Raw genomic sequence first — 27,618 nt, 5'->3', positions numbered from 1 at the left:
CCTGATTAGAGTGTACATAACCTCAGCTGAAGGTAAAGCAAACAGCAGTAGCTTCAAACCTCTCTTGTGTTTGTGTCTGGCACTGCGCCGAATCCTTACCTACCTGAGTACCGAGACCCTGATTCTCCCATGGAAGGAGAGCCCGCACTGGGTGGTCCATGGCATCTGTGTGTGTGTTTGTGTACATGCACATGCATGTATCTCTCTGTGTGTGTGTGTGTGTGTGTGTGTGTGTGTGTGTGTGTGTGTGCATGCACACGCATGTGTCTGGGTGGCTGGGTGCCATAGTGGACATGTGAGGGTCAGAGGACAACTTGCAGGACATGGTTCTTCCATTATGAGAATCACATTTCACAGCAAGTGCCTTCACTCACCGAGTCACTTCACAGGTCAACTGTTGTGTAGTTTTGATGAAGCCCCTGCTATCCTACATATTCTCACCTTGAGCGTGGAGGGAAACACCTTGATAGAACACAGATCTTGGCAAAGGTGTAGGGGACCTAATCTTATCAGAGGGTGAGTAGGCAAGTACTCTCTGCCCTCACTCCTGGCCCTGCTGTGTTAGAGTCTATGATTAACATGGGCCTGAATTCCCCCTAGAGTGGAGCTTCCCAGCTCAGATAAATCCTCTGCTTGAGACCTCATAGCTTTCTCCAAGCTCACATACAGCCAGAGGCCAGAGGGACTCCGTGAAAGCTCTAGACCCTGTGAGGGTCTTTCCATGAGCACTTGCTTTAAACAGCTTGTCCTGTGCCTGACACATATGGTCTCCATCCTGGACCCCCGTAAAAGCCAGTGCCTTGGTCAAAGCCTTCCTCTATCTCCACAGCTTGCTGACCTCTCTGAGAATGGCTTGAGCATGCTGTACACTGTGGGAACCAATAGTAGCAGTATCTTTGTTTCTATGGCTGTCTCCTAACCATAGCAGGGTATTCTTTGTCTCTGCAGCTCTAAATGGAACCAATGGATGTGCAGAAGAAAGGACACTAGACAGGAGAAAGCCACAGGAAGTGAGCTGCTGCCAGGCCTGAGCAGGCCAAAGGCTACCCGGGGAGTATTTCTTCAGTCTCCACCCTCCAAGGACAGAGGCTGCTGCAGGGAGCACAATGACTTTTGGTCACAGACATATACATCAGGTATCACCCAAAGGACTGCTGTCAAACCAGCACCAAGATGTTCCAAGTCCAGAGCAACAGCTGGAAGGAGAAAGCAGCTATTTGCAGAGAAGCCACCTCTAGCCCCCTGCTGGGGCCAAATCGGATCTCAGGCACCTCAGACCTGCAGCCCAGACAACAGGCATGCAGCAGGCTGGGTCTGGCTGGGTTCCAGTAGGAAGTACTAAAGAAATGGTCCCCGACACCCAGGATCAGGGAAGGTCAGAGAGCAAAGGTCAGTGGTTAAGGTGCCACTTGAATAAGCCTTGGTCTTCCTCCCACTGCACAGGTACTGGGCCATGCACAGGGCAGAGCCAAACTCTCCCCCAGATCTCAAGAAAGTGTGAGGGTCCTCGGTGCCAAGTCTCAGAAGAGCAGCCCCTTTTCCTGTCCCCAGAGCTACCAGTAAACAGAAAACATCTGAGCAGAGGGGACAAAGAGACAAATCAAAACCATGTGGCAGCTGGCAAACTGAGCAGAGGCCAGACATTTGGCTAACTAAACCAATCTTGCATCACCATGATTTATTAGACAGGAATCGGCTTTCAACAGGAGTCATGCTCACCATGCCCCACCCCCACAGGAAGGCTTCAGGAGTCAGGGTAGGACGGGATGGGTTGCCCACAGAGGCCCCAGCTGCAGATCTGAGCCACTAGCACACTTAATGCCCAGCAATCTGAGCTATAGTGTATTCTGCTGCCACTCCCAAAACGACCCCCCTATAAGGGGAGGGAGACCAAATAAATAGTCAATAGATAATCAAGACTGGGCTTTCTTCCCCTGGGAACTCAAACAGCCACTGGTTAGGAGCCATGGATTATATAGGCCTCTGTCCTAGCAAGCCCTGGCAACACAGGCAAGAATGCCCTACTCACCCTCTCAGAGAGGTGAGGGCATGGGCTGGAGGAATGCCCTGGGCTGATCCTCTGTCATTTACATTTTCTGTCTCACTGTGCTTGGCACAGAACCATATGAGCTTAGGGACAGAGGGTCTCAAAAGCCAGGGAGGCATAGTGCTAGTAGTACCCCAGAAACGTCACCTTTGTCTATCCCCCAACCTCAACTCCAAATCTCTTCAATGGTACTGGGATCTGCCCCACCACAACCCAATGAAGAGTGGCAAAAAGGGTTGTACCCCAACTGACAGGTACTAGGGAGTGGGCGATCTTATCTACAGAGGGAGAGGAAAGTGACTAGAACATTCCAAAGACACACTACCTCCCTCCCATGCCAAGTGATTTCCCTGCTGCTAAAGGCTAAACATGGAGGCTTTGATCCTGACTGTGCCGGGTTTTTGGTGTGACTGCTTCTTTAAGACATCAGCACCTCCAGGAATGTCACATCTACAAGTGTCAGAGACTAAATGGATATCATTCACTTCAGAGCTGGAGGAGGCCTGTGACCCTGACCCAATATTTCAACACGGTGGAGACAGAGTTAAAAAGCCTAGAGATTTTGGGCCACATGTCCCTTCTCCACAAAGACTCAAGTCCTTTCTGGTACTGGGCTGAGTCCTGCCTTCTGCTCCCTGGATGAAAATAGATAACAGCAGGTCCAGCTCCTTGACCGGGATCTGCTTGGAAGAAAGAGGGAAGTGCCAAGTGTGGGAATTTAAGCTCAGGTAAGCTCCCACTGTGGCCTGACTGAGCACGGGGCTTGCCCAACATGGAGGGCCGCTAATAGCTGGGAACACAGGGGAAACTGAGACCAGAAACTGAAACCAGGTTGGCTCTGGGGGTTATGGATTCCACAGCATGATGGCAGGGCGAGCACAGGATGGTCATACAGATGGGTGGGGCCAGAGGGAATGCAGGGTCTCCAGGGACATCAAGGCTGGGCCATTCACCCTTCACAGCAGGGCATCTGAAAAGCACACACCATTAAGAATTACCACTGAGACAACCTTCTCCTCCCCCGCCCTGCCCCTGCCCTGACTCACCCCACAACCCCCCACCCCCACCCCGTTCCTTGGAAAGCTCCTCAGACTACTAGCATTGCCTTTCATTCCCCTTGCTAAATAAACTAATTCCTGAGTCCAAAGGAAGCCCCTGTGGTGGCCCTGACCCCCTTCCTCCCACCACAGGCCCCTCAGTTCACTCTCACGTCAGTCCTTCCCTTCAGTACCTGAGGCCAGAAGCCAGCTGATCACCCCAGGGGTCACTCCCACAGGAAACGCACGTACCAGATGGTCTCATTCTTCAGTTGTGGCCCAAACAGGGGGTTCAGTTGGGCCAAGATGGCGATGAGCCAGCTGCCAGGATAGCAGAGTGAGGGGGGTCCTGGACACAGAGGGACCCACCATACCCAACATACCAAGGGAGGACTCGGCTACTCTCTTTCAAAGAGCATGGCAGGGTCTGTGTCCTGGTTGGTACAGGGAATGGGTTCAGGATTTGTGAATTTTGATGTGAGTTTATTTTATTTTCTCTAAGTATATAATGTCCCTGAGCTGGGGCTGGACCCAGGGTGAGGGTGTCCTTGGGCCTTAAGAAGCCACTCCAGGGTGGTGAGATGGCTCAGCAGGTAAGAGCACACGACTGCTCTTCCAAAGGTCCTGAGTTCAAATCCCAGCAACCACATGGTGGCTCACAACCATCCGTAATGAGATCTGACTCCCTCTTCTGGTGTGTCTGAAGACAGCTACAGTGTACTTACATATAATAAATAAATAAATAAATCTTTAAAAAAAAAGAAGAAGCCACTCCAGCTCTGTCACACACACTCTGCTGCCCCCTAGTGGTTACACTGGCTCTATCACAAACACCCAGCACTTGTTAGCAGTATGATGCCCTGACTTCTGTATGACTGAGTCTAGAGTAGAGCATGAAAACTGTGTTTGAACAACCAATCTGGAGGATTCTGATGCCCAGTTAGGAGCAGATACTACTGAACTGGTCCACAACTCACGTACCTCACAGCTCAGCTGGGGGCACCACAAACTGCAACTGTCAACTGAGGCAAAATCAGACCCAACTAGTGGTCACCACAGCCCCCAGCTCCTGGGGAAGGCAATACTCACAAGAGGTAACAGCAGACAGCAGTAGCTACCAGCATGGTGATGATCACCCTGAAACAGCAAAGAAGGAAAAGCAGCATTGGTACACGGGGCCCTGTGTCAGCCCTCCTGGTGCTACCTGAACACCAGCATCTCCAGGATGCTGGGGTCCGCTCCAAGTAAGAATTACAAGATTGTCTACATCCAAACGGTGTTGTAAATCTCTTCCTTCTCCATCAGCAAACACCTCTCCATCTGTATGCTGGAGAAGGCTTGCCCACACTCCATCTGTGGCCACCCACCAGAGGATGGCCTCAAAATTCATCCAGCAACATCAAAGAAAACAAAAGACCACAGTACAAGGCAAGAAGCAAGGGCACAGCCACTGTTGACAGAGGCTGGGCTGTTATAGAAAAAGCAGGGGCTTTGGATCCACTCAGGAAATCAGAGAGACAGAGTCTTACAACACAGCTGAAGGGACAAGGAGCTCACCAAGACTTCCAGAAGAGATGACATGGAGAGTGATTACAAAGCAAGTCCAGTTTAAATCGTGTGTGTGTGTGTGTGTGTATACACATGTGTGCTGGCTTCCAAAAGCCAGAAAGGGCCTCAGATCTCCTGGAGCCATAGTTAAAACAGTTCTGAGTCTCTCAATATGGGTGCCAGATTCTGGTCCACTGGAAGCAGAAGGTGCTCTGTCCAGCAATCACTTTCACATTTGTAGGAATAAAGGCGATGCCCATCCGTCTATGCCTCCAGTTTAGGCTAAGTCTAATCCATGACAGAGCCTAAGCACTTCAAGGTGGTGCTGAACGGATTAGTGCCCCAGCCCTCCCTTAACACTACAAGGCAGCTGGGACCACTCCTGGCTGTGCAGTGGATTGTCAGTGCTGAGAAAATGGACAAAGGGCAAAGTGTGAGGCTTTCATGACTTGAGAGGCTAACAGGAGAAGGGGCTGGCATGTGGTGCAGAAAATCTGCTAGGAATCTTCCAAAAATGAAGGCAGCTAAAAACATCCAGTATACATACACAGCATGCCCAGGACATTGCTTAGGGCAGACCTCACACCAGCCCTACAAAGCAGGTGTTGCCAGAGCCCCTATTTTCCTCAGTGAAGAAATTGAGGCCTGGCATTTGCCCAATGTCACACAAGAATAAGCAAGGAGTGTCCATATGCAGCCTTTACCGACTGCATGGGTGTGGGTGACCTTTAGCCACCTGCTTGCCCTGACATCTGAATCTATCCGTTCACCCAGCCCTCTAGCCTGTTTCCTGGCTGCCCCAGCCCAGGTGCAGAGATCTGGAAGAAGTCATGTAGGGGCGTCTCTGTGAGGGCATGAATTGCAGGGTAGCAAGCTGGGAGCCCAGTGTTAATGGGTGAGCCCAGCTAGGGGACAGGGAAGCGTCTGCAGGGAATCGAGGCCTGCTCGCCTTTCTTACCCGCGGTTGGGTCCTTTGGGCACGAACCAGGGCCCAGCGATGCCGATGAGGCCCCAGAATGTGGTGAAGATGATGACAGGGAGGGCAAAGGAATGGGCTGTCATGGCTGGGTGCGCGATGCTCAGGTGGGGTATCAGATCGAACGGCAGACTCTAAGCAGGTGCAAGTCTCGGCAGAGGGCTGTGCGCATGCGCAACGGAATCTCAGCCGGGAAGGCCCTGGACCAAGCGAATCTGCGCTCGCGCATCCCTGAACATCGTCCGCTGGGATAGCTCGCCGCTATCACGCAGAACCAAGGGCGGGACTTCCGAGGAACCTTTCCTTTGATTGGCTGGGTCGGTTTGCTCCGATTTTGCAGGTGATTCTAGGCTTAGGTTTGCGCTTTCTTATTCTCGCTAGAAAGTGGCAGGTCACTTGCAGTGCTCGGGCAGCCCAAGGTGGCTGGGGACAGGATTGGAGGAGACCCTAACCAGAACGGAGGCTTTGTGGGGACCACAGGGGTTTCGACCAGAGGACTTCGTGGAGCTGAGAGGCCACAAACTTGGCCTGAGCTAAAGCCTCCCCTCAGCGAAGTGAAGCTTGCAGTCCTCTGCAGAGCTCACTGCTTCACTGAACCTTGGAGATGCCCAGCTTCTGGATCAGGCTACAGTAGTTAGACTATTTTTCCTCTATGGTAGGGGTTCAGGCGATCTGTGTGGAACATAGTAAGACCTGGGACACTTGAGGCCAGCCACTCCTGAAGGGCTACAGTCCGGGTGGGAGCTGGAGGGGGAAACCACGTCAGCACAGTAGTGATTCTTGAAAGGAGGTGTGCCGCAGTTGGGGACAGATCTTATGTTTCCATGGGAACGACCTCCAAGGCCCCTGTACACCCAGCCTACCTGTGCAAACTTACATGCTGCGTATCTAGTTATCTGTATGAAGAAGAAAGATAAAGGCCTATCTTACACTAAGTCCAGATTGGAAAGTCGTCGTGGAAGGCCTCTCAGGAAAATTCCACAACAGGATGGCCCAGGCAGGTAATTAGCCTTGCTCACAGAACTTGACAGGCAAGAGCCAACACTGGTACTCTGTCCATCCATCTTCATAATGGACTCTGACATTGTTTTTTCCCACAGGTATACTTCCTGGATTTTCTGTAGCCGGTCCCCCGAGCTGTAGTCTAGTAGTTGCTGCTGCGGGGAGAGATTAAAGTGACAGCAGGAAGACAGTCTCTGGGTTCTCCTGTATAGATTCTCTCATTGTTCTGACAAAATAAACTTGAGGAAGGGTTCATTTTGGCTCTAATTTCACCATGGTGGGGAAGACACTGGGGCAGTCAGTCACACTGCATCCACAGTCAGGAAGCAAAGAGAGATGAACCCTGGTGCTGAGCTTGCTCTCTGTTTAACCCATAGAATCATTAGCTACCCACAGTGTGTCTTCCACCTCAATTAACCCAATACAGGCATGCCCAGAGATTTGTTTCCTAGGTGATTCTAGATCCAGTTAACAGTGTTGTATCACACTCTGCAAGCAGCGGTATCCCACTGCCCTTGCCTGAGCTGCATAGCTTCAGTGTTCTTACCCTACTGGGGTCACTTCTGTGAGTCAGGACGCTGACTCACACTTAACCCCAGCTGTGCCATCTTGCTGCCACTTCCTCAAAGAGGTCTCGCTGGGACTACCGGAGAAAGATGCTGAAGGAAAGTTACTGCTTTGCTACATTACAGTGACATTGCCTTCTCACAGAGCTAGATACCCACTTAGGAGAAGAGTCTAGATAAACATCGAGGCAACGGACATCCCCTAATGATTCTGTGGGTTGAAAATCCCAGGCCAAACTTGATCTTGGATTCTTTAGGTAATTGGAAAAGCTGGCCAGCCTGAACCAATGTGATGAGAACTTTGAGAGCCACACAGACATGGCCACTGTGACACATCCTGAGAGAGGGGATTTTCTATAAATCTCTATGCCAGAGGTCTTCCACCTAAATGTGGCTCAGGACCACAGGAAACACTAGCAAATGCTGCTGGGAGGTCTTTGTCCCCACGAGTCACTTTCAGGCACCCATGCTTGGGTGCAGAGGTGAATGTACCCTTGGGTGCTGAGGGTGGCAAGTGTTATGGACAGAGGTAGCGTTCTAAGAGCCAAGTGAGAAGCCCAGTGGTGGGGCTGGAACGGGAAAGCCTTCTCGGGTCTGAGGATTTTGTTTAACCATGGTTAGGCTCACATTGAGGAGGCTCTGTCTCAAGAGTCCCCAACAACAGACACTGACACCAGGAAGGTACGATTCATCAGGTAGCTGCACCCTGGGTTCCTCTCACACTTGAAGAAGGCAGAGGCTCAGCAGGCTTTCAGGTCTCAGCTCACCACACTCACCTTCCAGCATATTCCTGGAAGAGGCTACCTTGCTTTGTGGCAAGTGCTGCCTCTCCTAGGAGCTTTCCTAAGAACATGCAAGGTCCACCCCGGTGGAGACTGCCTATGGCTACCTGTTTCTAGATTATAGCCACCTGCCTTCTTGGAAGGCCAGGGAGGATCCTCCAGCACCACCGTGGGCTGCCTCTAAGTAAGCAGCTACACAGCTGTAGCCCAGAAACAGCCACACATATACTGTTGCCTCCTGTGGAGCTTTAGTACCAGTGAAAACCACACATGCTGATACGCTATGATCGAGTCTCCTGGCCAGAGGTCTAGTAGTCTCCCAGCATCTGTGCCACTTTGCTCCATCCTGCCAGGAGGGCTAGTAGAGGACACCTGACCTCTGAGCAGAGCTGCAGAGGACATCCTGAAGCGGTCCCCTGGGAATTCTTTTGAGCGGTGTCACGGCTTTGGCACTGCTGGGGGAAATGGGCGGCTTTCTCTTGAAAGCCTGGCTTCTGGATGAAGTCCTCTGACAGCCCTATGTGCTGAACGGTGCTGAGCGTGGAACATTTGGTTCTAACTCTCAGGGTGCACTTCTCTCTCATCTCCATCTCACACTCACAGGTAAAATCTTTCAGCTCACTTGGGATACAGAAGGAAGTATAAAGACAACAATAAAGTCAAATTCTGCTTTATTCAAATAGCAAAAGTTAAGATTGGAACATGGTTTTTAAACCTAATTTGTTCATCCTTGAAAGCAGGAGCCCAGAGCATCCTGGACCAGTCATCTTTGTCCCTGGCTACACAGACGCCAGTCTGAGTGAAATGGTGACCCCCATACTGTCCTGACCACACTTAGCACCATAGGGAGTTGCCCTTTGTGGTACAGGTCTGGGGTGGCTACACTACTGTGTCCAGCTGGCCAGGGCTGAGCTTTCTCACCTCCCCATGTCTCTATGGCTACTGAAATCAAAGCACTGAGTCCAAGTTGGCTACTTGGAGCAGCCCAGTGGAGACCTGTTACCAGGCGAGGGGAGGGATACAAGCCAGGAAATATACAAGATTAGAACAGGCAGGAGTCAGGGGTGTGGTACAAGCCTTTACTCCAGCACCTGGGAGACAAAGGCACGTGGATCTCTGTGAGTTCAAGCTGGCCCACATTCATAGCAAGTTTCAGGGCAGCAGAGGCGGCATAGAGACAGTCAGGTGAAGTTGGGTAGGGGGTGTCAAGCATGTTAAAAGGTAGGAAAGGAGGGGGAGGCTAGGGATGGGCCCAAAGGGATAGTGATTCCTCCTCCTCACAAAGCCCTTTGGCTTGTTTTCCCCTGAGGCCCTTCAGGGCCCAAACATGAATACTGCTTCTCTGTCTTGAGCTGGCAAAAGGCTAGGAAAACCTGAGTAAGGCAAACACCTAGCCTGAGAAACCTACTCTATGCATTACCACCTAGAAACACCCTGCTCCACCCACATCAGGAGGTGACCTCAGGGTGCTAGTATGGAGAAGATGGGGTGCTTCTCCACCTGGTAGCCACCTCAGCTCCCCAAACCTCATTCCAGAAACCATGGCTACATTACACAGGACTGCTGTGTTGCTAAGGGTACTTTTAAAGGAAAGATGTCATAGGAGAGGAGCTTGCTGAAGCCAAGCAGATGTTTCAACCTTGACTGAAGCCAAGCAGATGTCTCAACCCTGACCTGGAAAATCCTGGACTCCGAGATTTTGCCTGGGTCCTCTCCTAGATTTGGAGCCAAGGCCTGTCTGCCCCTTTTCTGCAAGCTCCCAGGCTGGATGGGGGATCTTCTTGAGCAGGAAAACTGCACTGCATACCAAGGCTAAGCGCTGGGGCAGAGCTATAAGGTTGGCAGAATCTCTGGGGGTTTCAGCATGTGTTGGAAGGAGTGGGTAGGTAGCTTGGTCAGAGGCTGTGTGCTTATGGCACAGACCAGGGGTCTGCAGCAGGAGGCAGCAAGCAAGGCTCCTGCACATTTAGAATGAGCAGGACATGGGGCAAGGAGCCCTTCCATTGGGCAATTCTCCAACCTGAAGCCAAAGAAGGCAGAGCCTAGAACATTGATCCTAACCAAATAGGCAACCACTGGGCCTGCAAGGTCAGGCTGCCCTGGAAGGAATGTGCTTCACCTCACCACACAGGGGACAATGGGAGAGGCCCCAAAGACCTAGTTTTACTGAAGGCCCTTCTATGAGAGCAGAAGTGGCCGTTAAGCCAGAGGCACCCACAAAGATCCTGAGGAAACTATGAGAAGCCATAGCTATGGAGCTGGTTTGGAGAGTTCAAGTCTACACGTCCAGGATGGGGAGAATTTACCAAGTTCCGGTGCTTTTGAGCAGTCTGCAGAGCTTTCTGTAGGACGGGTGCATCTGCCCTGTAGACGGACAGCACCTCTGCTACAGTGTGACTCTAGTGGCAAAGCTGACGCCTTTACTGCAAAGGACAAGTGCAGGATAGGAGCAGCTAAGTGCTCTAGACAAGCCCTTCTCTCCAGGACTTCGAGGCTCCCACTGACTATGGCCACAGGGAGTTAACAGGCACTTGGATTCTCTGTGGTATCCACATGAGGAGTGAAAGTAAGGCATGGAAAAGAGGAAGGGATCAGAGGCACACTGGCTGCAGAAGAGCTGGCCTGGATCCAACACCTTTAGCTCCCTCCTCATGTGTATTCTTTAGGAAACTATATCTGGAACCACAGCAGCCAACCTACGGGTTCAGAGGTGGAGGGAACACCAGGCTCCCTTCAGAGGAAGCATGCCGAGCTACATAGGAGATGTGGTGAGACCACCTTTCTCATGCTCTGTGCACAGGAGGTTGGTCTGGTTCGTGCTAACGGCAGGCCTTGAGGGTAAGGTCTCCTTGACTCTCTGCATGAGTGGTTCACAATGGCCAATCCTGGGAGCTTCTGCAGCGGGCCAAGGTCCCTGGAGCACAATCACTTCCACAGTCAAACAGCCTTCCTCATGTGCCAGGGATGCAGAGAACTAGGGTGGTCCTTTCACCCACCACCCCTACTGTCCCACCTCAGGAGAGCCCTCTGCCAAGAGTATATGGGGTGAACTCTCTCATGGCAGAATTCTTTGGGCAAAGTAGACTTGAGGTAAGTGCTTGTCTGATGTGCTTTTTGCATTGGGAGGCGTGGCCACACCTTGAGGGCCTTGCCCCTCGGGGATGTCTGCTTCAACCCTTTGTCGTTGCCCACTTTCTGGGCCTGTAAAGTATCACACCAGGACAGCCTAGAATCTTCAGAAAGCCTCTCTCCATATTCAAGGGGGCCGCAAAGCCTTGTCTAGGCCACTCCTCTTCAGGTCCACGGGGTCTTTGAGACGGTATAGGGGACAGGAACCTTCATCATGTGATCTTCTAAGCCTCATGGCTCCCCAGATGGCATGATGGATGTCTTCTGGGCCATGGAGTCCTCCTTACAAGGTCCTGCCATCCCCTCCTTCCTGGGCCCCAGATCTGTGGAGCAGACAATGGTAAGTACACTGAGCACAGAGGGGTGTCTTCCCCAGACCACACCTAAGTGTGGTAAAGGCAACATGGAAGCTAGCCAGGCAGGCCAGCCCTGCATCCATGCTATTCACCTGCCTGCTCTGCTTGGTCCTTCCCAGAGGGCAAAGGACTGGGTTGGGGGGCTTTGACCTCAGGGGACATCTGGAAATGTTTGGAGGTCCTTTTGGTTGTCATAACTGGGATGCAGGTATTGGTATTCCAGAGAGGAATTAATGCGTTAGAGACCAGGGACCTGCAAGCATCCAGTGTACAGGGGCCCACTGCAAGGAGCTACTGTGCCCCAAATGTCCACAAGGCCTGCTAGGGTGGTGGCAACATCACATACGCTTGAGTGTCTCCCTTTGCTTCCTTGTGGGTACCAGTCTCATCAGCCCCACAGAGAGGACAGCTTTCCCCACGGCATTGCTTCCAGCTTTTCTTCCCTCACCCCTGTGCAGGAGGCAGGCAGACTCAAAGAGACCCCTTTGCTATCACAGGGAAGGAAACACACCTACTTCCTGTCCATTTGTGGTTCCAGGACCATCAATCTTCCCACAGAGCCTCAGTCACCCCGATACCCAAGCTCACTGCCAATGACCACAGGCTCAGAGGTAAAATAACAGTGGGAACAGTAGGAAGGTGACCGGCTAGAAAAGGCCCAGGAGACAAACTCTGTGGTCCCTCTGAGCGGTGTGGAGAGCCCTCACACGAGTGCGGGCCTTGGTCTCCATGAGGACTGGAAGAGAGGTTAATTTCCCATCCAGCCCTTGGATAGCTACCACCCCACCCACAGGCTGATGGCTAGCTAAAGGCTCCCTACCTGTTTTCAGGCTTTCCCGGCTCCCAGGGATCCCCACAGCCCCAGATGGTATAGCTCTACATACCACTTCCTTCACAGCCACTGACCCACTCTCCTCTCTCCTCTCTCTAAACCCCGCTGCCTGGCTCCAAGCCAACCCAACCCAGCCTGGAACATGATAGCATCCCTGTCTGACATCTCCAGCCCCTGAATTTAATTCCCAGCAATGGGCTTTATCTTAGCAGCATATGCTCTACTGGTCAGACTGCTGTGTGTTAACTCATTCCTGGATGAAAATCACAGCACCAGGACACTGGCCTGCAGGGGAGCTAGACCTAGGTCTGGGGTAGATGACCTCAAAACTGCATGTTCTTTACACTGTCCTGGGCTGTACACCAGGTAAGAGACACACCATCCTCCCCTCTCCTCCAGTCCTCAAGAAGACCAAGGCCCACACTCCTGTGCTCAGAGGGACCACAGGGTTTGTCTGCTGGCCCTTTTCTAGCCGGTCACCTCCTACTGTTCCCACTGTTATTTTACCTTTGAGACTGTGGTCATTGGCAGTGAGCTTGAGTATCAGGGTGACTGAGGCTCTGCGGGAACCCTGACGGCCCTGAAACCACAAATGGACAGGAAGTAGGGGCTGAGTCTCTGGCTCAAGCACTCTGCAATACTCCACAGGCCCTTAGACTCTGGCTCAGTGTGGGACTGGAAGCACGAGAGGCTCCTCTGTTTCCCATGCTAATGATCTTGCATACTTACTGGCATGGAAGCCGGTAGGCTCCCGGGCACAGGCATAGATGTGGCTGAAGCGGTGTCCTGAAGAGGTCAGATGCCAGTGCTGGCTGGCTGGCTGAGGGTCATACTCTGCAACTGCCACACCATTCACTGCTGTCATCATAAGTGTGTCGAGCACCTCATTGGAGAGTTTGGTCCTCTCCTCCGTCCTGATCTTGCTCATGGCCTTGAACCCCCGTGCACAGCAGGAAGTGGAGATGGGCACACTGACCACCACAACCACGAATCTTCTCAGCAGAGGGAATCAGCAGTGCTGAGTCAGGGCACACTTACACAGCATGGAGAACAAAAGGTTCTGGGTGGCTGCTTTCAAGCTCTGCCACTCCTTCAGCAGGGCTTCCTCGCTGTATCCCGCTGGGAGAGAAAGCGTGCAGTACTTGGCAAGGCTGAGAATGTCGTCATTCCCAAAGCAGGCCAGTTCGGTGCTGCCAGTCCAGGCCGTGGTGTCTAACACCTCCATGTTCCTGAGCTGGGCGGGCCGGTCTGCACTAAACCTCTGCTGGAGGTACTCAGCCCCCGTCAGGATCATCCTCTCCCTGTCTGACTGGAATCGCTGCTCAGCCATCTCTACTCTGTTCAGAAAGATGCCGTGGAGCTGCCCGTCCTGGGAGCCAGCATTGAACTCTTCTTCTTTAGGCCCTGCCTGTAGCCGGAGACTCTCCAGTGCCACATAGGCACGCCCCAGAGTCGAATCCAGCTCTGTGACCAGCGCAAGATCCTTCTGGCATACCTCGGACAGAGGCTCATAGATGCTCAGAAAATCCAAAATGAAGTGGCAGAACTTGATGAAATGGAAGCCCTTCATTAGCTTCAGCATGCCTTTGGCCCTCTGACCGACCTGTACCCCAGCCTCCACCACACTCTGGAGCTCCAGCTCATGACGAACGTATTCAGAGTGCGCCTTTTGCTGGCCACCCACCTGACGGCGCTCAAGTCCTTCAGACGAAGGATTTCCTGCTCCAGCGGGGCTGCGACAGCCTGCAGCTCACTGAGCCTCTTGTGTGAGGACTGATAAAACTTGAAGACAGTCCGGATGTGCCGGTCACACTTCCTCACCAGGTAGATGTTACCACAAGCATCCACCACAGCCACGTGCAGCCCATGGGCCACACTGTGCGCGGGCAGCAGCAGAGGGAGGATCTCCCGGAACTTTTCCACGAGGCCTCCCTTGCTGCCCAGCGTGGCAGACCCATCAGTCCCCAGCCCCACCACCCAACCAGGCTTCCGGAAAGAGACCTCCAGCTCATCCAGGGCAGCAGTGACGTCTCGAAGTACCTGTCTACCGTCTCACTGCAGAGAGGGACCAGGCTGAAGTAGGACTCCTTCACCTCCGTCTGCTTCAAGTAGCGCATGTATATCCCCACGCAGGCCTGGCTGGAGGAGTCCACGCAGCTGTCCAATAGCAGGCTCCCACACGGGGAGCTCCGGACGTCTCTGAGGATTTCCTTCTTCAGAGTGTCGGAGATGCACTTGATGAACTGGGTACACGCGGTGCGGTTCCGTCAGTGTGGTGCCAGTGCACTGGAGCTGTTGCAAGACCTTGTGGAAGTCGTTCAGAGGCCTGGAGTGGTAGGCAATGGAGTAGGCGGCACTGAAGAAGGGCTCCATGTTAGCCATGAGGTCACTGGAGACCTCTGGGCGGAGGGCAGGCTGAGAGCTGTCACCTCTGACCTCCACGGTGTTGACGCACAATTTGTGCGCCTTACTGACCTCGTGGTATTTTATAGTTTCCACTTTAAATGGCCCAATGTAACCTTGGACCAAGCGGGACGACTTGTCATGGAGAGTTGGTCTTTCTATGCACACAGAGCAGAACAGCTTGGTCTCTTTGGAGTCCATGACTAGCCAGGGAAACTGCCCAAACCATGACCTTTGAATGGAACCGGGCCTGTATACGCTCTTAACACTCCTGGGTCTGTCCACTTCTCCTCCACACATGCTGGGAGGGCAGTGCGTGTCACCTGCCTCCACAGAGGCTGCGTGTGAGATGGACTCTATAGCTGAGGCCCGGGTCTGGCTGTTGGCTTCTCTCACCACCACCCTCTTCTTTCTCCCTTTGAAGAAATTAAATTACACTTAGATTTGTTGTTCTGAGCCATGCGGTCTACTGGCTAAGGCACCTGCACTGAGTAAGTGTCCCTTTGTGTAAAGCAGAGAAACTGGACACCATCTCTCTTTCTAGAGATAGCTGCTAGCCTCAGTGAGCCCATTCCAGCATTCCCAGTGAAGGCCAACCTGGCTCCCCAGCAGAGGAGGCAGACCCTTGTTTGTTCTTTCGTTGGCTTCCCTGCCTACTCACCCCGATACCACAGGACTCTGAGTCACCAGATGCTGATAACCTTAATCAACCACCCTCGGCCATCGGCATTAAACAGGCAACTTTAATCCTCTTGTGAAGCTTCACAAGCAAGTGGGGTTAAATGCAAGCACTTTCTCGTGCGTCTCCGAAAGCATGTAAAGACTCACACAGAGAGGCTCCCGGCCAGGGAATGACGAACTGGGGTGTAAAGCATGTAGCTCGCACAGGCCACTGAGCTGTCACTGTTCCCCAGGAGGAAAGGAGAGGAGAGGAGAGGAGCACCGAGAGTCAGGGCCACCCCACTCCTCTCGCCCAGTGTCCCCCATTTGCCTCTTCCCACCAGCTCTGTCGTCAGCACTCTGCTCAACAGAGGTCCTTATTTTTTCTGCACATCCCAGTGGCCTAGACTGTTCTACAATCTCCAGTAGGGTGAGTTCTTTATTCATCTGTGGCCTAGAAGTCCAGGATAAGCATGCCTGAACTCAGGTTGGGGGGCTTCCCATAGCTACATGCATCCACTGTTGTGCCTTTTAGAACCTGATGGAGCCAGACTCACCTAGGGAGGGACTTTTCCCTGGCTTTAACCCATCAGGGTCCTTGATCCAGGGCGCAGCTCTCTGTTCCAGTTTTGTGATCAAGTCTGGTTTGGCAGCAGGAGGCTCTGTTGCAGAAATAGAGTCACATTATCACTGGCTGGTGAGCACACAGCCCACCACAAGCTAGCCCTGGCCCTGTAATATGCAGAGATGACGGTGCTGTCCTTGGTGAAGGCCAGTTAGTGGGCAGACTGAGAACATACTCATCTGAATGCCAAAGCAGGAGCCAGGGGAGCCTAATGCTTAGCCAGGATGGACTACTTCTACGGTGGGTCATGGGAAGCCAGAGCCAGTGAGATGCTTCCAGAAAAGCTGCTGGGGTCAGGGAGTGGGGGCAGAAGAGAGATAAGACAAGAGAAAGATGCACAGAGGCAATGCAAAGCCTATGCAAGAGGCCGAGGTTGCCATCAACAACTGGCAATGCTGGAGCCCCATATAACCTCCGCTGGCTTGTGTACCAGTCGGTGGCTAGCTGCATATCTTTAATGGAAGGCCTTTCATCTGCAGTGGAGCCTGAAGTGAGATTAGGAGAGTTACGCACTACTCTCTACTTAGCTCAGTAAACTGCTTCCTGATTTAATGTGGAAATCCATTCCTTTCCTGATGTTGTATGTCTGTGAGGTGTGCAAACAAGGGCCAGCCAGGTGGCTCGGCAGGGAAAGGGGCTTGCCACTGAGCTTGACGGCCTGAGTTCAATCCCCCTGGAAACATATGGTGACAGCAAAGCACTGACTCCCAAAGTTGGTTTTCCACACACACACAGACACACACACATGCCATGTGCTCTGCCATACACACAAAGATACACATGATACACAGGCTCACGTGCTTTAGAACACATAGAAGTTAACTAGTAGTTTTGAGTGCTTCTGGGAGGACCTGAAGGAGTGTTTATCCTTTGGGTCATTGAATATCCATATGCACAGCACAGGCATTTGTGTGTTTACATATTTCCTTTTAATAAAGACTAAGTAGGCAAATGATTACAGCATGGCAGACTGAACTGGTGTCCTTCTTAAAACAGCTTCAAAAGAAGAACGAAGGAATAACTAAACGCACAAACCCAGAGAAACACTGTGCTAGACAGACCAGGAGACAGAAGATGCAGCAGAGCTGCCCCACAGGAGGGCAGAGGTGGTCTGCAGCACAGAACCCCAGACAAATTCAGAAACAGGCCCTGGAGGGCAGGACTGGGGTAGACTGTCAGGGAGTCATCAGTGGGTAAGGAATGAACAGAAGAACAGAGCAGAGACATGGCTAACACTGGCTCAGACACCTAGGGGGCCCCAGGAAACAGCACTATCTTGGGGGAAGGAGACTAGAGATGGAGTATCCAAGAAAATCTTCCAAGAGAAATCCCAGACCCCAGGACACTGGAAGGTGAAGGACAGTGTTGTTGAAAACAACGTTCTTTAGTTCATAGGCTCAGGGGTACGCTGCTAGGCACGGAGCCCTGGCTGGGTTTGTACCTTCTGCACCAGGAACAGAAAGGTGTGTGTGTGTGTGTGTGTGTGTGTGTCTGTGTCTGTGTTGGTATGCTTCCCTTCCTTCCAAACACCAATGTATACAGTGTCACCTACCCTTCAATGATTCCAGCCATGTACAGAGATTCCTGTTGGCTTCAAAGGCTTTTTAAAAAAGTTATCATCATCATCATCATCATTTTGAAATAGGGTTTCTATATAGTCGTGAATGTCCTGGAATTCAATAGGTAGACTAGACTGTCGTGGAACTTACAGAGATCCACCCGCCAGTGCTCAGATTAAAGGAGTATGCTACCACATCCAACAAGGTTTTATTTTTATATAGAAATGAACTTTAAAAATAATAGCTTAAGAAAACCCTCCTCTATGAAAACAAGCAGGGGAAAGTACTGGAAGGTCTAGAGATACTACAGGGAACATGGAACCTTAAAACAGGAGCTAAGAATTTATCCTGAGGGTTGGAGTAGGGCTCAGCAGTTAAGATCACTTCCTGCTCTTCGAGAGGACCAAGTTCAGTTTCCAGCACCCACACTGGTGTTTCACAACTGCTCCAAAGTCCAGCTCCAGGAGATATGACCATCTTTTAATCTCTATGGGCACCACACACACATGGCAGACATGCACAAACATACACATAAATAAAAATAAATCTTTCTTAAAAGCATTTACCTATGTGTATGAGTGTCCTGTCTGCATGTATGGCTGTGTGCCATGTGTGTACCTGGTGTCCTCACAGGCCTTAGGATTAGAGTTCCACAAGTGTGGGCCACCATGTGGGTGCCAGGAATCAAACCCAAGTCCTCTGGAAGAACAGCAAATGTTCTTAACCCTGAGCCCTCTCTTCAGCCCCCAAAGTAATACTTTTAAAAATAAAGGACTTCAAGAAAAAAAATAGGTTCTTGCCCGGGCTGCAGGGGGAGGCCGCGGCGAGGAAGATGGCGGACGGGAAGGCGGGAGAGGAGAAGCCAGAGAAGCCGCAGCGAGCCGGAGCCGCCGGAGGACCTGAAGAAGAAGCAGAAAAACCTGTGAAAACTAAGACTGTTTCTTCCAGTAATGGAGGGGAAAGTTCCAGTCGCAGCGCTGAAAAGCGATCAGCTGAAGACGAAGCTGCAGACCTCCCAACAAAGCCTACAAAGATGTCCAAGTTTGGATTTGCCATAGGTAGTCAGACGGCACGGAAAGCGTCCGCCATCTCCATTAGACTCGGAGCAAGTAAGCCTAAGGAAACAGTTCCAACTCTTGCTCCAAAAACTCTGTCGGTAGCAGCAGCTTTCAATGAAGATGAAGATAGTGAGCCAGAAGAAATGCCTCCAGAAGCAAAGATGAGGATGAAGAACATTGGAAGGGACACACCAACATCAGCCGGACCAAACTCCTCTAATAAAGGGAAGCATGGCTTTTCCGATAACCAGAAGCTGTGGGAGCGAAATATAAAATCTCATCTTGGAAACGTCCACGACCAAGACAATTAAGTGAAGTGTCTGAGACTGGGGTGTGGGTGGGTGCAGTTAGAAGGAGCAGTCTCCTTTTTGTAAAGAATGGTGTAAGACTAGCTTTGGAGCCGTTTTTCTTTCTTCTTTTTTTCTTTTCCTTTTTTCTTTTTTTTTTTTTTTAAGATTGAGTGGTACACTAATAAATGAGAGTTTGCAATTAGAGGTAATTTATGTTTTATATACAGATTTCAAGACATTTGCTAATTTTGTAGTTTCACATGATTAGTTTCCAAGGGTTACAGATAATAAAGAAATCACAAGTGGTACCTTTCTAAGAATTGCATATTTTTTTAGACACAACTATTAGCACATTAAGAGGGAAGCCAAAAGTTATTGTCTGCTTCAAACTGGAAGCAGTTCCTCTCCTGACTTCTCCCTCGTTACCCGACTGTCCGGCTCCCTGCAGCAGCCTTACCGAGAGGGAGATTGGCTTGAGAAGCCAGTGTTACTGTTGTGACTGTTGGCTGAGAGGAAGTTTAGATGAGGTTCAAGTAAACCCTTTCCTGCGGGCATTTCGTTTTGTTTCGGGCCATTCTAGCTAGTACTGCTTCGCTCTCAGTGGGTACCGATGCTTGCTCTGTAAAAATAAATTTTTTTCATTAAAAATTCTTTTTTTTTTTTTTTTTTTTTTTTTTTTTTTTTTTTTAACAAATCTACTTTTATTTATTTACTCTCCATTAGTTTAAATCCGGGATGGGTACAGCATCACACGGATTCTGTGTCCAATGGCCTTTGCAGGAAGGTTGCTTCGGAATTTGGCACGAACCATACCGCTGTTTCCGTGGGCCCGAGTTACCTTTCCCCAGATCACTCTGGTTTTGTTTGGTTTACCTCCAGGAGTCACTGTATTGTTTTTTGCTTTATACACATAAGCACATCTCTTGCCTAAGTAGAACTCCGTTTCATCTCGGGCATAAACGCCTTCAATTTTAAGAAGAGCCGTGTGCTCTCTTTGGTTCCGGAGACCTCGCTTGTAGCCAGCAAAAATGGCCTTGCACCACAGCCTTCCAGACATACTTGCTGTTAGAAGTCCTGTTCCCAGCAGGCCTCCACAGGCGCCAAGATGGCGGAAAGAGCTTAAAAATTCTTATATGAAGAATTGAGTATTATGACTAGCCCACTCTAACGGAGTGTGTCTCCGTTGAGGACCTTCAGAGGACACTATTTGCTACCAAAGTGAACCAGTATTCTGAATGTGCTTCTCTTGGTTTCTGTTCTAGTTCCTAGAAGCATTTCCACCAGAACTTGAGGCAAAACATAAGGAAGCTGTTTCTTTTAAAGTACAAACACCACCAAAAATATCAGTGTACATAGTGCTTTATGTATTGGCTGGCTTTTATTTTTTAAAAGGTTTAAATAACAAAAAAGGAAAAAAAAGGTGTAGCATTGTATGAAGGCAGATGAGGCGACACACCTTCTGTGACATTTGAAGCATTTGTGTTACTAACTTACTAGATCCGGTTTGAATTGAATTCACAAGGTTTCTTACTTGTCCAACTCCATGGCTTATTTTCCGTACATACAAGCTGACCAGTGGTTTCAAAAGCACATTTAGTGACTGCAATAGGACAGAAATGCTTCTCTAGACACATCTTCATTGCGAGCGTCTCGTCGCATATGCTCTTAGAGTTCTGTGTGTAGGATGTTTGTTTTGTATTTTTGTATTGTATATGGGCTTTTTAAATGTGACAGTTAAATGCATCTTTAATAGTCACAGACAAAAGAGATGATAAAATGTCCTTTGAAAATGGCAATGTTGAGTTTGGAGGCAGCTTCGGGGAGTTTCCTGGGTGGCGATGATTCACTGGGCAGTTTTTAATGTAGTGACTTCAAGAAGCAGCCTGCGGATATTCCTAACACTTGGTTCACTACAGTTTAGTTTACTTCATAAGCCCCAAGTAAAACGATGGAAATGTACATAGCACTATTAGTTCATACATGATTTAAGTATATCAAGATACATAAATTTAACATTTATGTCTGCAAACTGTCCATTTGTCCATTTTACTGTTTGTTGAAATAACACTTCTCCTACATATTCTTTACTTGACTCGAATAACAAATTAACCTGACGTCAAGATGGAGAGAGACGACTGAGCTGAATGTCTTTACTAAAATTACAATAAATTTTGTCAAACTTGAAAAAAAAAAATAAGGGCTGGAAAAATGGCTCAGCGGTTAAGAGCACTGACTGCTCTTCCAGAGGTCCTGAGTTCAATTCCCAGCAATCACATGGGGCTCACAACCATTTGTAATGGGATCTGATGCCCTCTTCTGTCATACACGCATACATGCAAATAGAACACTCATATACATAAATAAGTCTCTTAAAAACAGGAAAAAAGAGAAAGACCTAATATTGATGGTAACAAAGCCATTATGGTGCTGCAGGAAGGAAAGGAGCTCAGAAACAACAGCAGAAACAGAAAATCCCAAAGTGCAGATTTACTGGGAAATAAAAAATCAGAAAATAAGAGAAAAAGAAACAAAACAGCCTTGTCTAGCCTCAGTGGAAGAAGATGTACCTAGTCTACTGCAACGTGATATGACAAGGCTGGTGGATATCCATGGGAAGCCTCCTATTCTCCACAGAGAAAGGGAAGGAGGGGTGGGGAGGGGGGAATGGGAGGAAGAGGGGGAAGAAGGTTTGATCAGGATATAAAGCAAATAAATAGCTTAATAAAAAAGAACATTTTTAATAAAAAATTAAATATCTATTAGAAGAGTTGTTAGCATATTTGAAAAAGAAAAATAGAAAATTTAAAAACAAACAAACAAACAAAAGCAACTCAAAACTGAATTGTTAGGGAACAAAAGCAGAAAATAGAGAAAAAGAAACAAAACAGAGAAGAGTTTTGAGAAATAACAGAAGAAAAGATAAAAGAAATCACCGAGAAAATCGCAGGAGGATACCTGCCCCAGCTATGACACTACGGAGGGAACAGAAAGTACTAATACCCTCTGCAGGCAAATCACGAAATACCTTAGAACAATGGGCTAGACTTCCACAGTAATTGTTACTTAATGCTGCACATGTCTGTAGTGGGCATGTGTGCACGAGTGACCAGAGGGGTAATGTGCCCCAGGCTGGAGTTGCAGGTGGCTGAGAGCGGCAGATGTGGGTGCATCTGGGTCGGGTGTCAGGGAGTCATCCGTGTGTGAGACAAGAACAGAGCTGAGTCCTCTGCAAGAGCAGGTGACGCTCTGACTGCTGAGCCACTGGGGTAGACATTAAAGGCTCTCAGAGGAGAAGTAATACGCTGTGTTCAGAGATGTAGGAGTAAGAAGACCACTCAGGTTCTCAGCAGTATTAGTAAAACTACAGCAGAGCAGGGCTTTCACATCACGCTAAGGAAATGGTTTCCATCTGGAATCCCACACGAATCAAATCATCCCTCAGTCTTCTGGGTACCATGGAGGCCCCTGCAAATCTGCAGTGTCTTAAAAAGAAGCTTTTGCATCCACTGTGTGTTAGGAAGCTACTTGAAGATGTGTCACTGAAAAGTGACAACGTGACCAGGGAGTCGCTAAGCCACAGCTGTGTGGAAGGCTAAGTAAGTAGTTTGGTAACTCGTTTAGAAGGTCCAAGTGCTGAGATAAGCCACAGGGAAAGACAGCAAAGGAGTGTCTTAGCTCCACTGAAGAGAGTTTGGGAAGAATCGAAGCAAGTACAAAAAAAAAATCTTAACCCCCCCCCAAAAAAATATGAAAAAATTCTACAATGAAGGACAAAGCACAATGTAGCACTCGGCAGTAAATAACACACAAACACAGTCAGGCAAATAACTTACATTGATGCAACCATAAAAGTTTGCTGTCCCCGTTCTGAGAGGATGGAGGGGAGAGAAGTGGCCCTGGGAGGCGTAAGAGACCATGTGTTCATCCTCCACAGTAGGAATCACTAGGTGCATCTACCATTAAACCAGGAAGAGCAATGAACACTTGCAAAGGGTGCTTACATATGACTGTGTCTGCCTATGAGGGCTGAAGACATCAAATACAAGGCACCATCGCCAGGAAGATAGCTCAGCAGGCAAAAGACTTGCCACCGAGTGTGACAACCTGGGTCCAATTTCTCAGACCTATGTACACTGGAATGAGAGAACCAAATTCCCACAAGTTGTCCTCTGACAGGCAGGTATGCACACATATCCAACAAATTCTAAACAAATAAATATAATTCTAAAAGAGTTGAAATGGGTCTGTTGCCTCTAGCAGGGCAACAAGGCTCCTACTAGACACTTCAGGCTAACAAACAAAAAACTCAGTGGCAAAAATGGGTTTCTTTTTTTGCAGTTGGCCAGTGAGAAGCCACAAACCCTCAACCATTACAGGACATGTCAAGGTCACTGATTATCTTCCAGAACTTGACAGGGCAACCCTGTTGCTATAGACACCACATACTTGAGTCTTGGAACATGGGGAAATCAAGCTGGTAAGACCTAGAAGCATTGTCCCCCATTGGTTAGCACTCACACTACAAGAAGGGTACTATGCACACTACTAGGGAGAAGTAGCTACCCATTTTACCCACTTATTGAACCCTGCAAGCTACAACAATGACTGGCCTTGCAAGTTATGCCCACTGGTGCAACAGTATGGTAAATGTCTTGAGAGTAACCAATCACTTTCTGATTACTTTTAATAGTAGTTCCTTAAGATAGACTGGACACCTGACACCATTACTGAGGCCAAGAACCTATGGTTAGACAGGGCATAGGCTCTAGGGCAGAACGATTCCTATCATTGTACTTAAGTGAACATAGTATTTAACAACCTGCTAATGGCTTATCAAAATACTTATAGGTTAGTGCATCTCTCAACCCTCATCAGAAAAGTTTCTTTCTTCATTCAGTAGATGAATCATTCAGTAGACGGCAATTAATGGAGGCCCACAAGTGATCAATATGCAGGCCATAAAGACTGGAGTGCTCAGCTCCGCACAGCTATCTCCCCATCACAGAATCACTGCAGAAGAGGGGGCAGGAAGAGGGTAAGTGCCAGTGTTTTCCCAGACACAACTGTGCAGCTGCACATATGAACAAGGGTAGCCATGACAGCATGTACAAGACTGAGCGAGCTCAAGTCAGACAAAATCCAAGCACTGGGAGGGGAGGTAGGCACACAGTGCCACCCCCTTTGGCATTTGATGGGAAAGAGAGAGGGGTAGCCCATGCTCAAATGAAAGGCCATATACCCAAAAGCATAGTTTGGACTCAATGAGGGGTTTTGTTTGTTTGTTTGTTTGTTTGTTTGTTTTAATGATACAAAGTTAGATGGGTAAGGAAAGGGTGTGGATCTGGGAAGAGTTGGGGGAAAAGGGTAAATACAATCAAAACACTTTGTATAAAATTATCAAATAGCTGATTTTTTTAAATGAGGCGCCTGCCACCTCCCCTTCTGGAGCAGGGTCACAGCACAAACACAGAAAGCACAACGCTGCTCTCTCAGCAAAGAGGGAGTCAAAGAGCCGACACTCAGAAGCTCGGGAAGCAAGGTGCTGGGGATGTCTGGGGGAAAGCTGTCAACTCAACTGTGAGCCTCTCCCCCTGCTGTAGGCAAGGTGGGGACTGAGCCACTGCCTTTCTCCTGTGGCTGTGGCGCTGGTCACAAGAACCACCAAGGCTGGTGCTTGGCCAGCAGGAACACCAAGCCCTCAGTTCCTCAACCACACAGAGGATTCTACCACTGTCGGGAACGAGCGTGCAGCTCTTCCTCCACAGGTCCTCTCAGGCAGAGAGCCTCCTGGCCAGTACCTTGATTCTGGGCCTCGGAGAACCACAGTAGAGAGCCCAGCCGAGCTCACTTAGCCTGACCTGGAGAACTTCCAGACAATAACGATTACTAATCCTCCCTGGCTACTCTCATCCCCAGGGTGGCAGGGTTCACACCAAAAATCAAATCTAGAAGACTTCCTGTGATCCTAGCTTGCTCCCACCCTCTATCTCCAGGCTGCCCTAACCTTGATCCTTCTGCCTTAGCCTCCTGAGTCCTGGGATTAGGGTTACAGGCATGCACCACCATGCCCAATGACAAACTTTAGTTTCTTTTTTTTTTTGTTTTTGTTTTTTTGTTGTTGTTGTTGTTTTGTTTTTTTGAGACAGGGTTTCTCTGTGTAGCCCTGGCTGTCCTGGAACTCACCCTGTAGACCAGGCTGGCTTCGAACTCAGAAATCCACCTGCCTCTGCCTCCCGAGTGCTGGGATTAAAGGCATGCGCCACCACGCCTGGCGACAAACTTTAGTTTCTTACCAGCTAAATGTAAATTAGGTTTTTAGATGTTTTCTGGCAGGAAGCAAGAGACCTCATCAAAAACGATCAAAGTGTGAAAACAGAATGTAAAACAGGGAAATAAAGGAGCAGTCAGATACTTTGCAGTTACAGACAAGACAGTTCTAAGTGAATGAATCCAAAAATGAAAGACTGACAGGAAACACTGAGAGAGGGACAGGCACAGTTAACACTGAGAGAGGGACAGGCACAGTTAACACTGAGAGAGGGACAGGCACAGTTAACACTGAGAGAGGGACAGGCACAGTTGTTAACACTGAGAGAGGGACAGGCACAGTTGTTAACACTGAGAGAGGGACAGGCACAGTTAACACTGAAAGCAGAATGGGCAGTGGATGGAACTCAGAGGGAGAGCACTTGCCCAGTGTGTACCAGGCCCTGGGCACCATCCAAATGCCATGAAAAACCAGGTAGAACCAAGCCCTCTTCTCTATGAGAAGATGACTATCCTCTGCAGGCTCAGCACTGTTGGAACAGCCAGGTGCTTGTAACCGACAAGCTATGACTATGACTAAAAGTCTATATCTGCTGAAAATCTCTGAGCCATACAACGGCTAAACAGGTGGAAATTAATATTAAACTGATTGCACCAAACTGAAATGTTTATTTGAAAACAGATCCGGAGCTGGAGCTGTAAGCTCAGTAGTTGTGCTGGCTAGTCTTATGTTAACTCGACAGAAGCTAGAGTCATCAGAGAAGAGGGAGCCTCGGTTGAGATGATGCCTACATAAGCTTGAGCTATGTGCAAGCCTGCAAGGCCTTTTTCTTAATTAATGTTTGATAGGAGAGGGCCCAGCCTATAGCGGGTGGTGCCATCCCTGGGCTGATGGGCCTGGGTTCTATAAAAAAGCAGGTGAAGCAAGCCAGTAAGTAACAAGCCTCCATGGCCTCTGCATCAGCTCCTGCCTCCAGGTTCCTGCCCTGTGTGAGTTCCTGTCCTGACTTCCTTTGATGAAGTATAATATGGAAGTGTAAGCCAAATAAAGCCCTTCCTGTCCAAGTTGCTTTGGTCATGGTGTTTTATCACAGCACAAGAAATCCTAAGACAACTCACAGTAATAGTAACCTAACTAACACAGTGACTGTCTTAGGGTTTCTACTGCTCTGAAGAGAAACCATGATCACTGAAACTCTTATAAAGAAGAACATTTAATTAGGGCTGGCTTACAGCTCGGATATTGTCATGGTGGGAAACATGGTGACACACAGGCAGACATGATGCTAGAGAGGTGACTGAGAGTTCTATATCCAAATGGACAGACAGCAGGAAGAGAGTGACAATGGCCCTGGCTTGAACATCTGACACAATTCCTCCAACATGGCCACACCTACTCCAACCAAGCCACACCTCCTAATAGTGCCACTCCCTATGAGCCCATGGAGGCCATTTTCAGTCAAACACCACAGTGGTTAAGCAACTACCTAGAATGAGTGCGGCCTGGCCTTCCATTCCATTCTTAGTACCACAAACCATTATAAGAGCCATATTCAAGAATGACAAACTCTGAAATAACATTTTCCCCATTTTAACTCTGTAATTATCTTTCCCATTATAAATTCAGAGAAGCAGCAGTGTAGGGGGATAAACTAAAGTGAGAACAAAGGAAGGTGTGGCTCAAATGTCTGTCCACTTCCCACTAAGGTGACAGAATCAACAGTGACCTACAGGGAAGATGAGAAAGAGACAGACCATCCATTAGCTGGGGGCGGGCGGGGAAAAAAGACTAAAAGACTGGAATTAACTTTAACTTTAAATGACCTTATGTTAAGCAGTTGTCTTAGGGTTTTACTGCTATGAACAGATACCATGACCAACACAACTCTCATAAGGACATTTAATTGGGGCTAGCTTACAGGCTCAGAGGTTCAGTCTATTATCATCAAGGTGAGTGTATGGCAACATCCAGGCAGGCATGGTGCAGGAGGAGCTGAGAGTTCTACATCTTCATCTGAAGGCTGTTAGCAGAATACTGGCTTCCAGGCAGCTAGGATGAGGATCTTAAAGCCCACACCCATGGTGATACACCTTCTAACAGTGCCACTCCCTGGGCTGAGCATATACAAACCATCACACAGTGCCATCATTTTCATACCAACATGAAGAACACAAACGTGCTCATTCAAAGAGAAAGAGTCCAACTAGTAACAAACATACGAAGGAAGGCTCTTATCTGAGTCCAATGTACACTCAGTTCAGAGCGACAGGATTCACTTTGGACACTTATCATATAAATGACTACAACCTGGAGGCTGTTCTCACATGGAAAATATGACTGCCTACTTGCAGAATTGGTTTAAGTATCACATCAAACATACACAAAGCTTTCAACATCGGACCAGTCCTTGGCAGACATTCAGGCCCCAGAAAAGCCACTGCCTCCACTTTCAGACATTAAGGATTGAGGGGAAAATTACC

General features: G+C 49.2%; 1 protein-coding gene, 1 long non-coding RNA gene and 3 pseudogenes across 5 annotated transcripts in view; 2 read left to right on the top strand and 3 right to left on the bottom strand.

Moving 5' to 3' along the window:
• Window positions 1-1,643: 1,643 nt before the first annotated feature.
• Window positions 1,644-5,876, bottom strand: Atp6v0e2 (ATPase, H+ transporting, lysosomal V0 subunit E2). Of its 2 annotated transcripts, NM_133764.3 has the most exons (4): window positions 5,591-5,876; window positions 4,174-4,221; window positions 3,279-3,405; window positions 1,644-3,017 (listed from the first exon to the last, which is right to left on the bottom strand). In NM_133764.3, the coding sequence occupies exons 1-3, from the start codon at window positions 5,692-5,694 to the stop codon at window positions 3,312-3,314; spliced, it is 246 nt and encodes an 81-aa protein (NP_598525.1). In that variant the 5' UTR covers window positions 5,695-5,876; the 3' UTR covers window positions 1,644-3,017; window positions 3,279-3,311. The 2 variants fall into 2 exon arrangements, with proteins under 2 accessions (NP_598525.1, NP_001334093.1); NM_001347164.1 differs by lacking the exon at window positions 3,279-3,405.
• Window positions 5,877-5,970: 94 nt separating this feature from the next.
• Window positions 5,971-6,863, top strand: 1700026J14Rik (RIKEN cDNA 1700026J14 gene). The gene is made up of 2 exons (NR_130985.1): window positions 5,971-6,609; window positions 6,709-6,863. It is a non-coding gene; the product is annotated as an RIKEN cDNA 1700026J14 gene (long non-coding RNA).
• A 1,749-nt stretch (window positions 6,864-8,612) lies between these two features.
• Zfp862-ps (zinc finger protein 862, pseudogene) overlaps window positions 8,613-27,618 on the bottom strand; it is a 30,494-nt pseudogene continuing 11,488 nt past the window's right edge. The window contains exons 4-7 of one of the 2 annotated variants that reach the window (NR_027808.1): window positions 18,323-18,421; window positions 15,896-16,000; window positions 13,005-15,094; window positions 8,613-11,410 (exon numbers count right to left, since the gene is read on the bottom strand). The product of NR_027808.1 is annotated as a zinc finger protein 862, pseudogene, transcript variant 1 (transcript). The remainder of the gene's footprint in view (window positions 11,411-13,004; window positions 15,095-15,895; window positions 16,001-18,322; window positions 18,422-27,618) is intronic. The other variant, NR_015597.1, reaches the window with a different exon arrangement.
• Gm7887 (predicted gene 7887) lies at window positions 18,315-19,523 on the top strand (annotated as a pseudogene).
• On the bottom strand, window positions 19,560-19,988 carry Gm10243 (predicted gene 10243; annotated as a pseudogene).

The sequence above is a fragment of the Mus musculus genome, chromosome 6 (assembly GCF_000001635.26).
Source record: "Mus musculus strain C57BL/6J chromosome 6, GRCm38.p6 C57BL/6J".
Lineage (NCBI taxonomy): Eukaryota > Metazoa > Chordata > Mammalia > Rodentia > Muridae > Mus > Mus musculus.
Note: the sequence above shows the minus strand (reverse complement) of the source record. Positions and strands in the feature narration are given on the sequence as shown.

What these genes read in the sequence shown, in the direction of transcription:
- Atp6v0e2 (NM_001347164.1), bottom strand. Translation starts at nt 5,694, where the DNA reads ATGACAGCCCATTCCTTTGCCCTCCCTGTCATCATCTTCACCACATTC. An exon ending in CCCAAAGGACCCAACCGCGG is followed by an intron (nt 4,222 to 5,590) that starts GTAAGAAAGGCG and finishes TTGCTGTTTCAG; the next exon opens with GGTGATCATCACCATGCTGG. An exon ending in GCTGTCTGCTGTTACCTCTT is followed by an intron (nt 3,018 to 4,173) that starts GTGAGTATTGCC and finishes TGTGCTTTTCAG; the next exon opens with ATGCCCTGCTGTGAAGGGTG.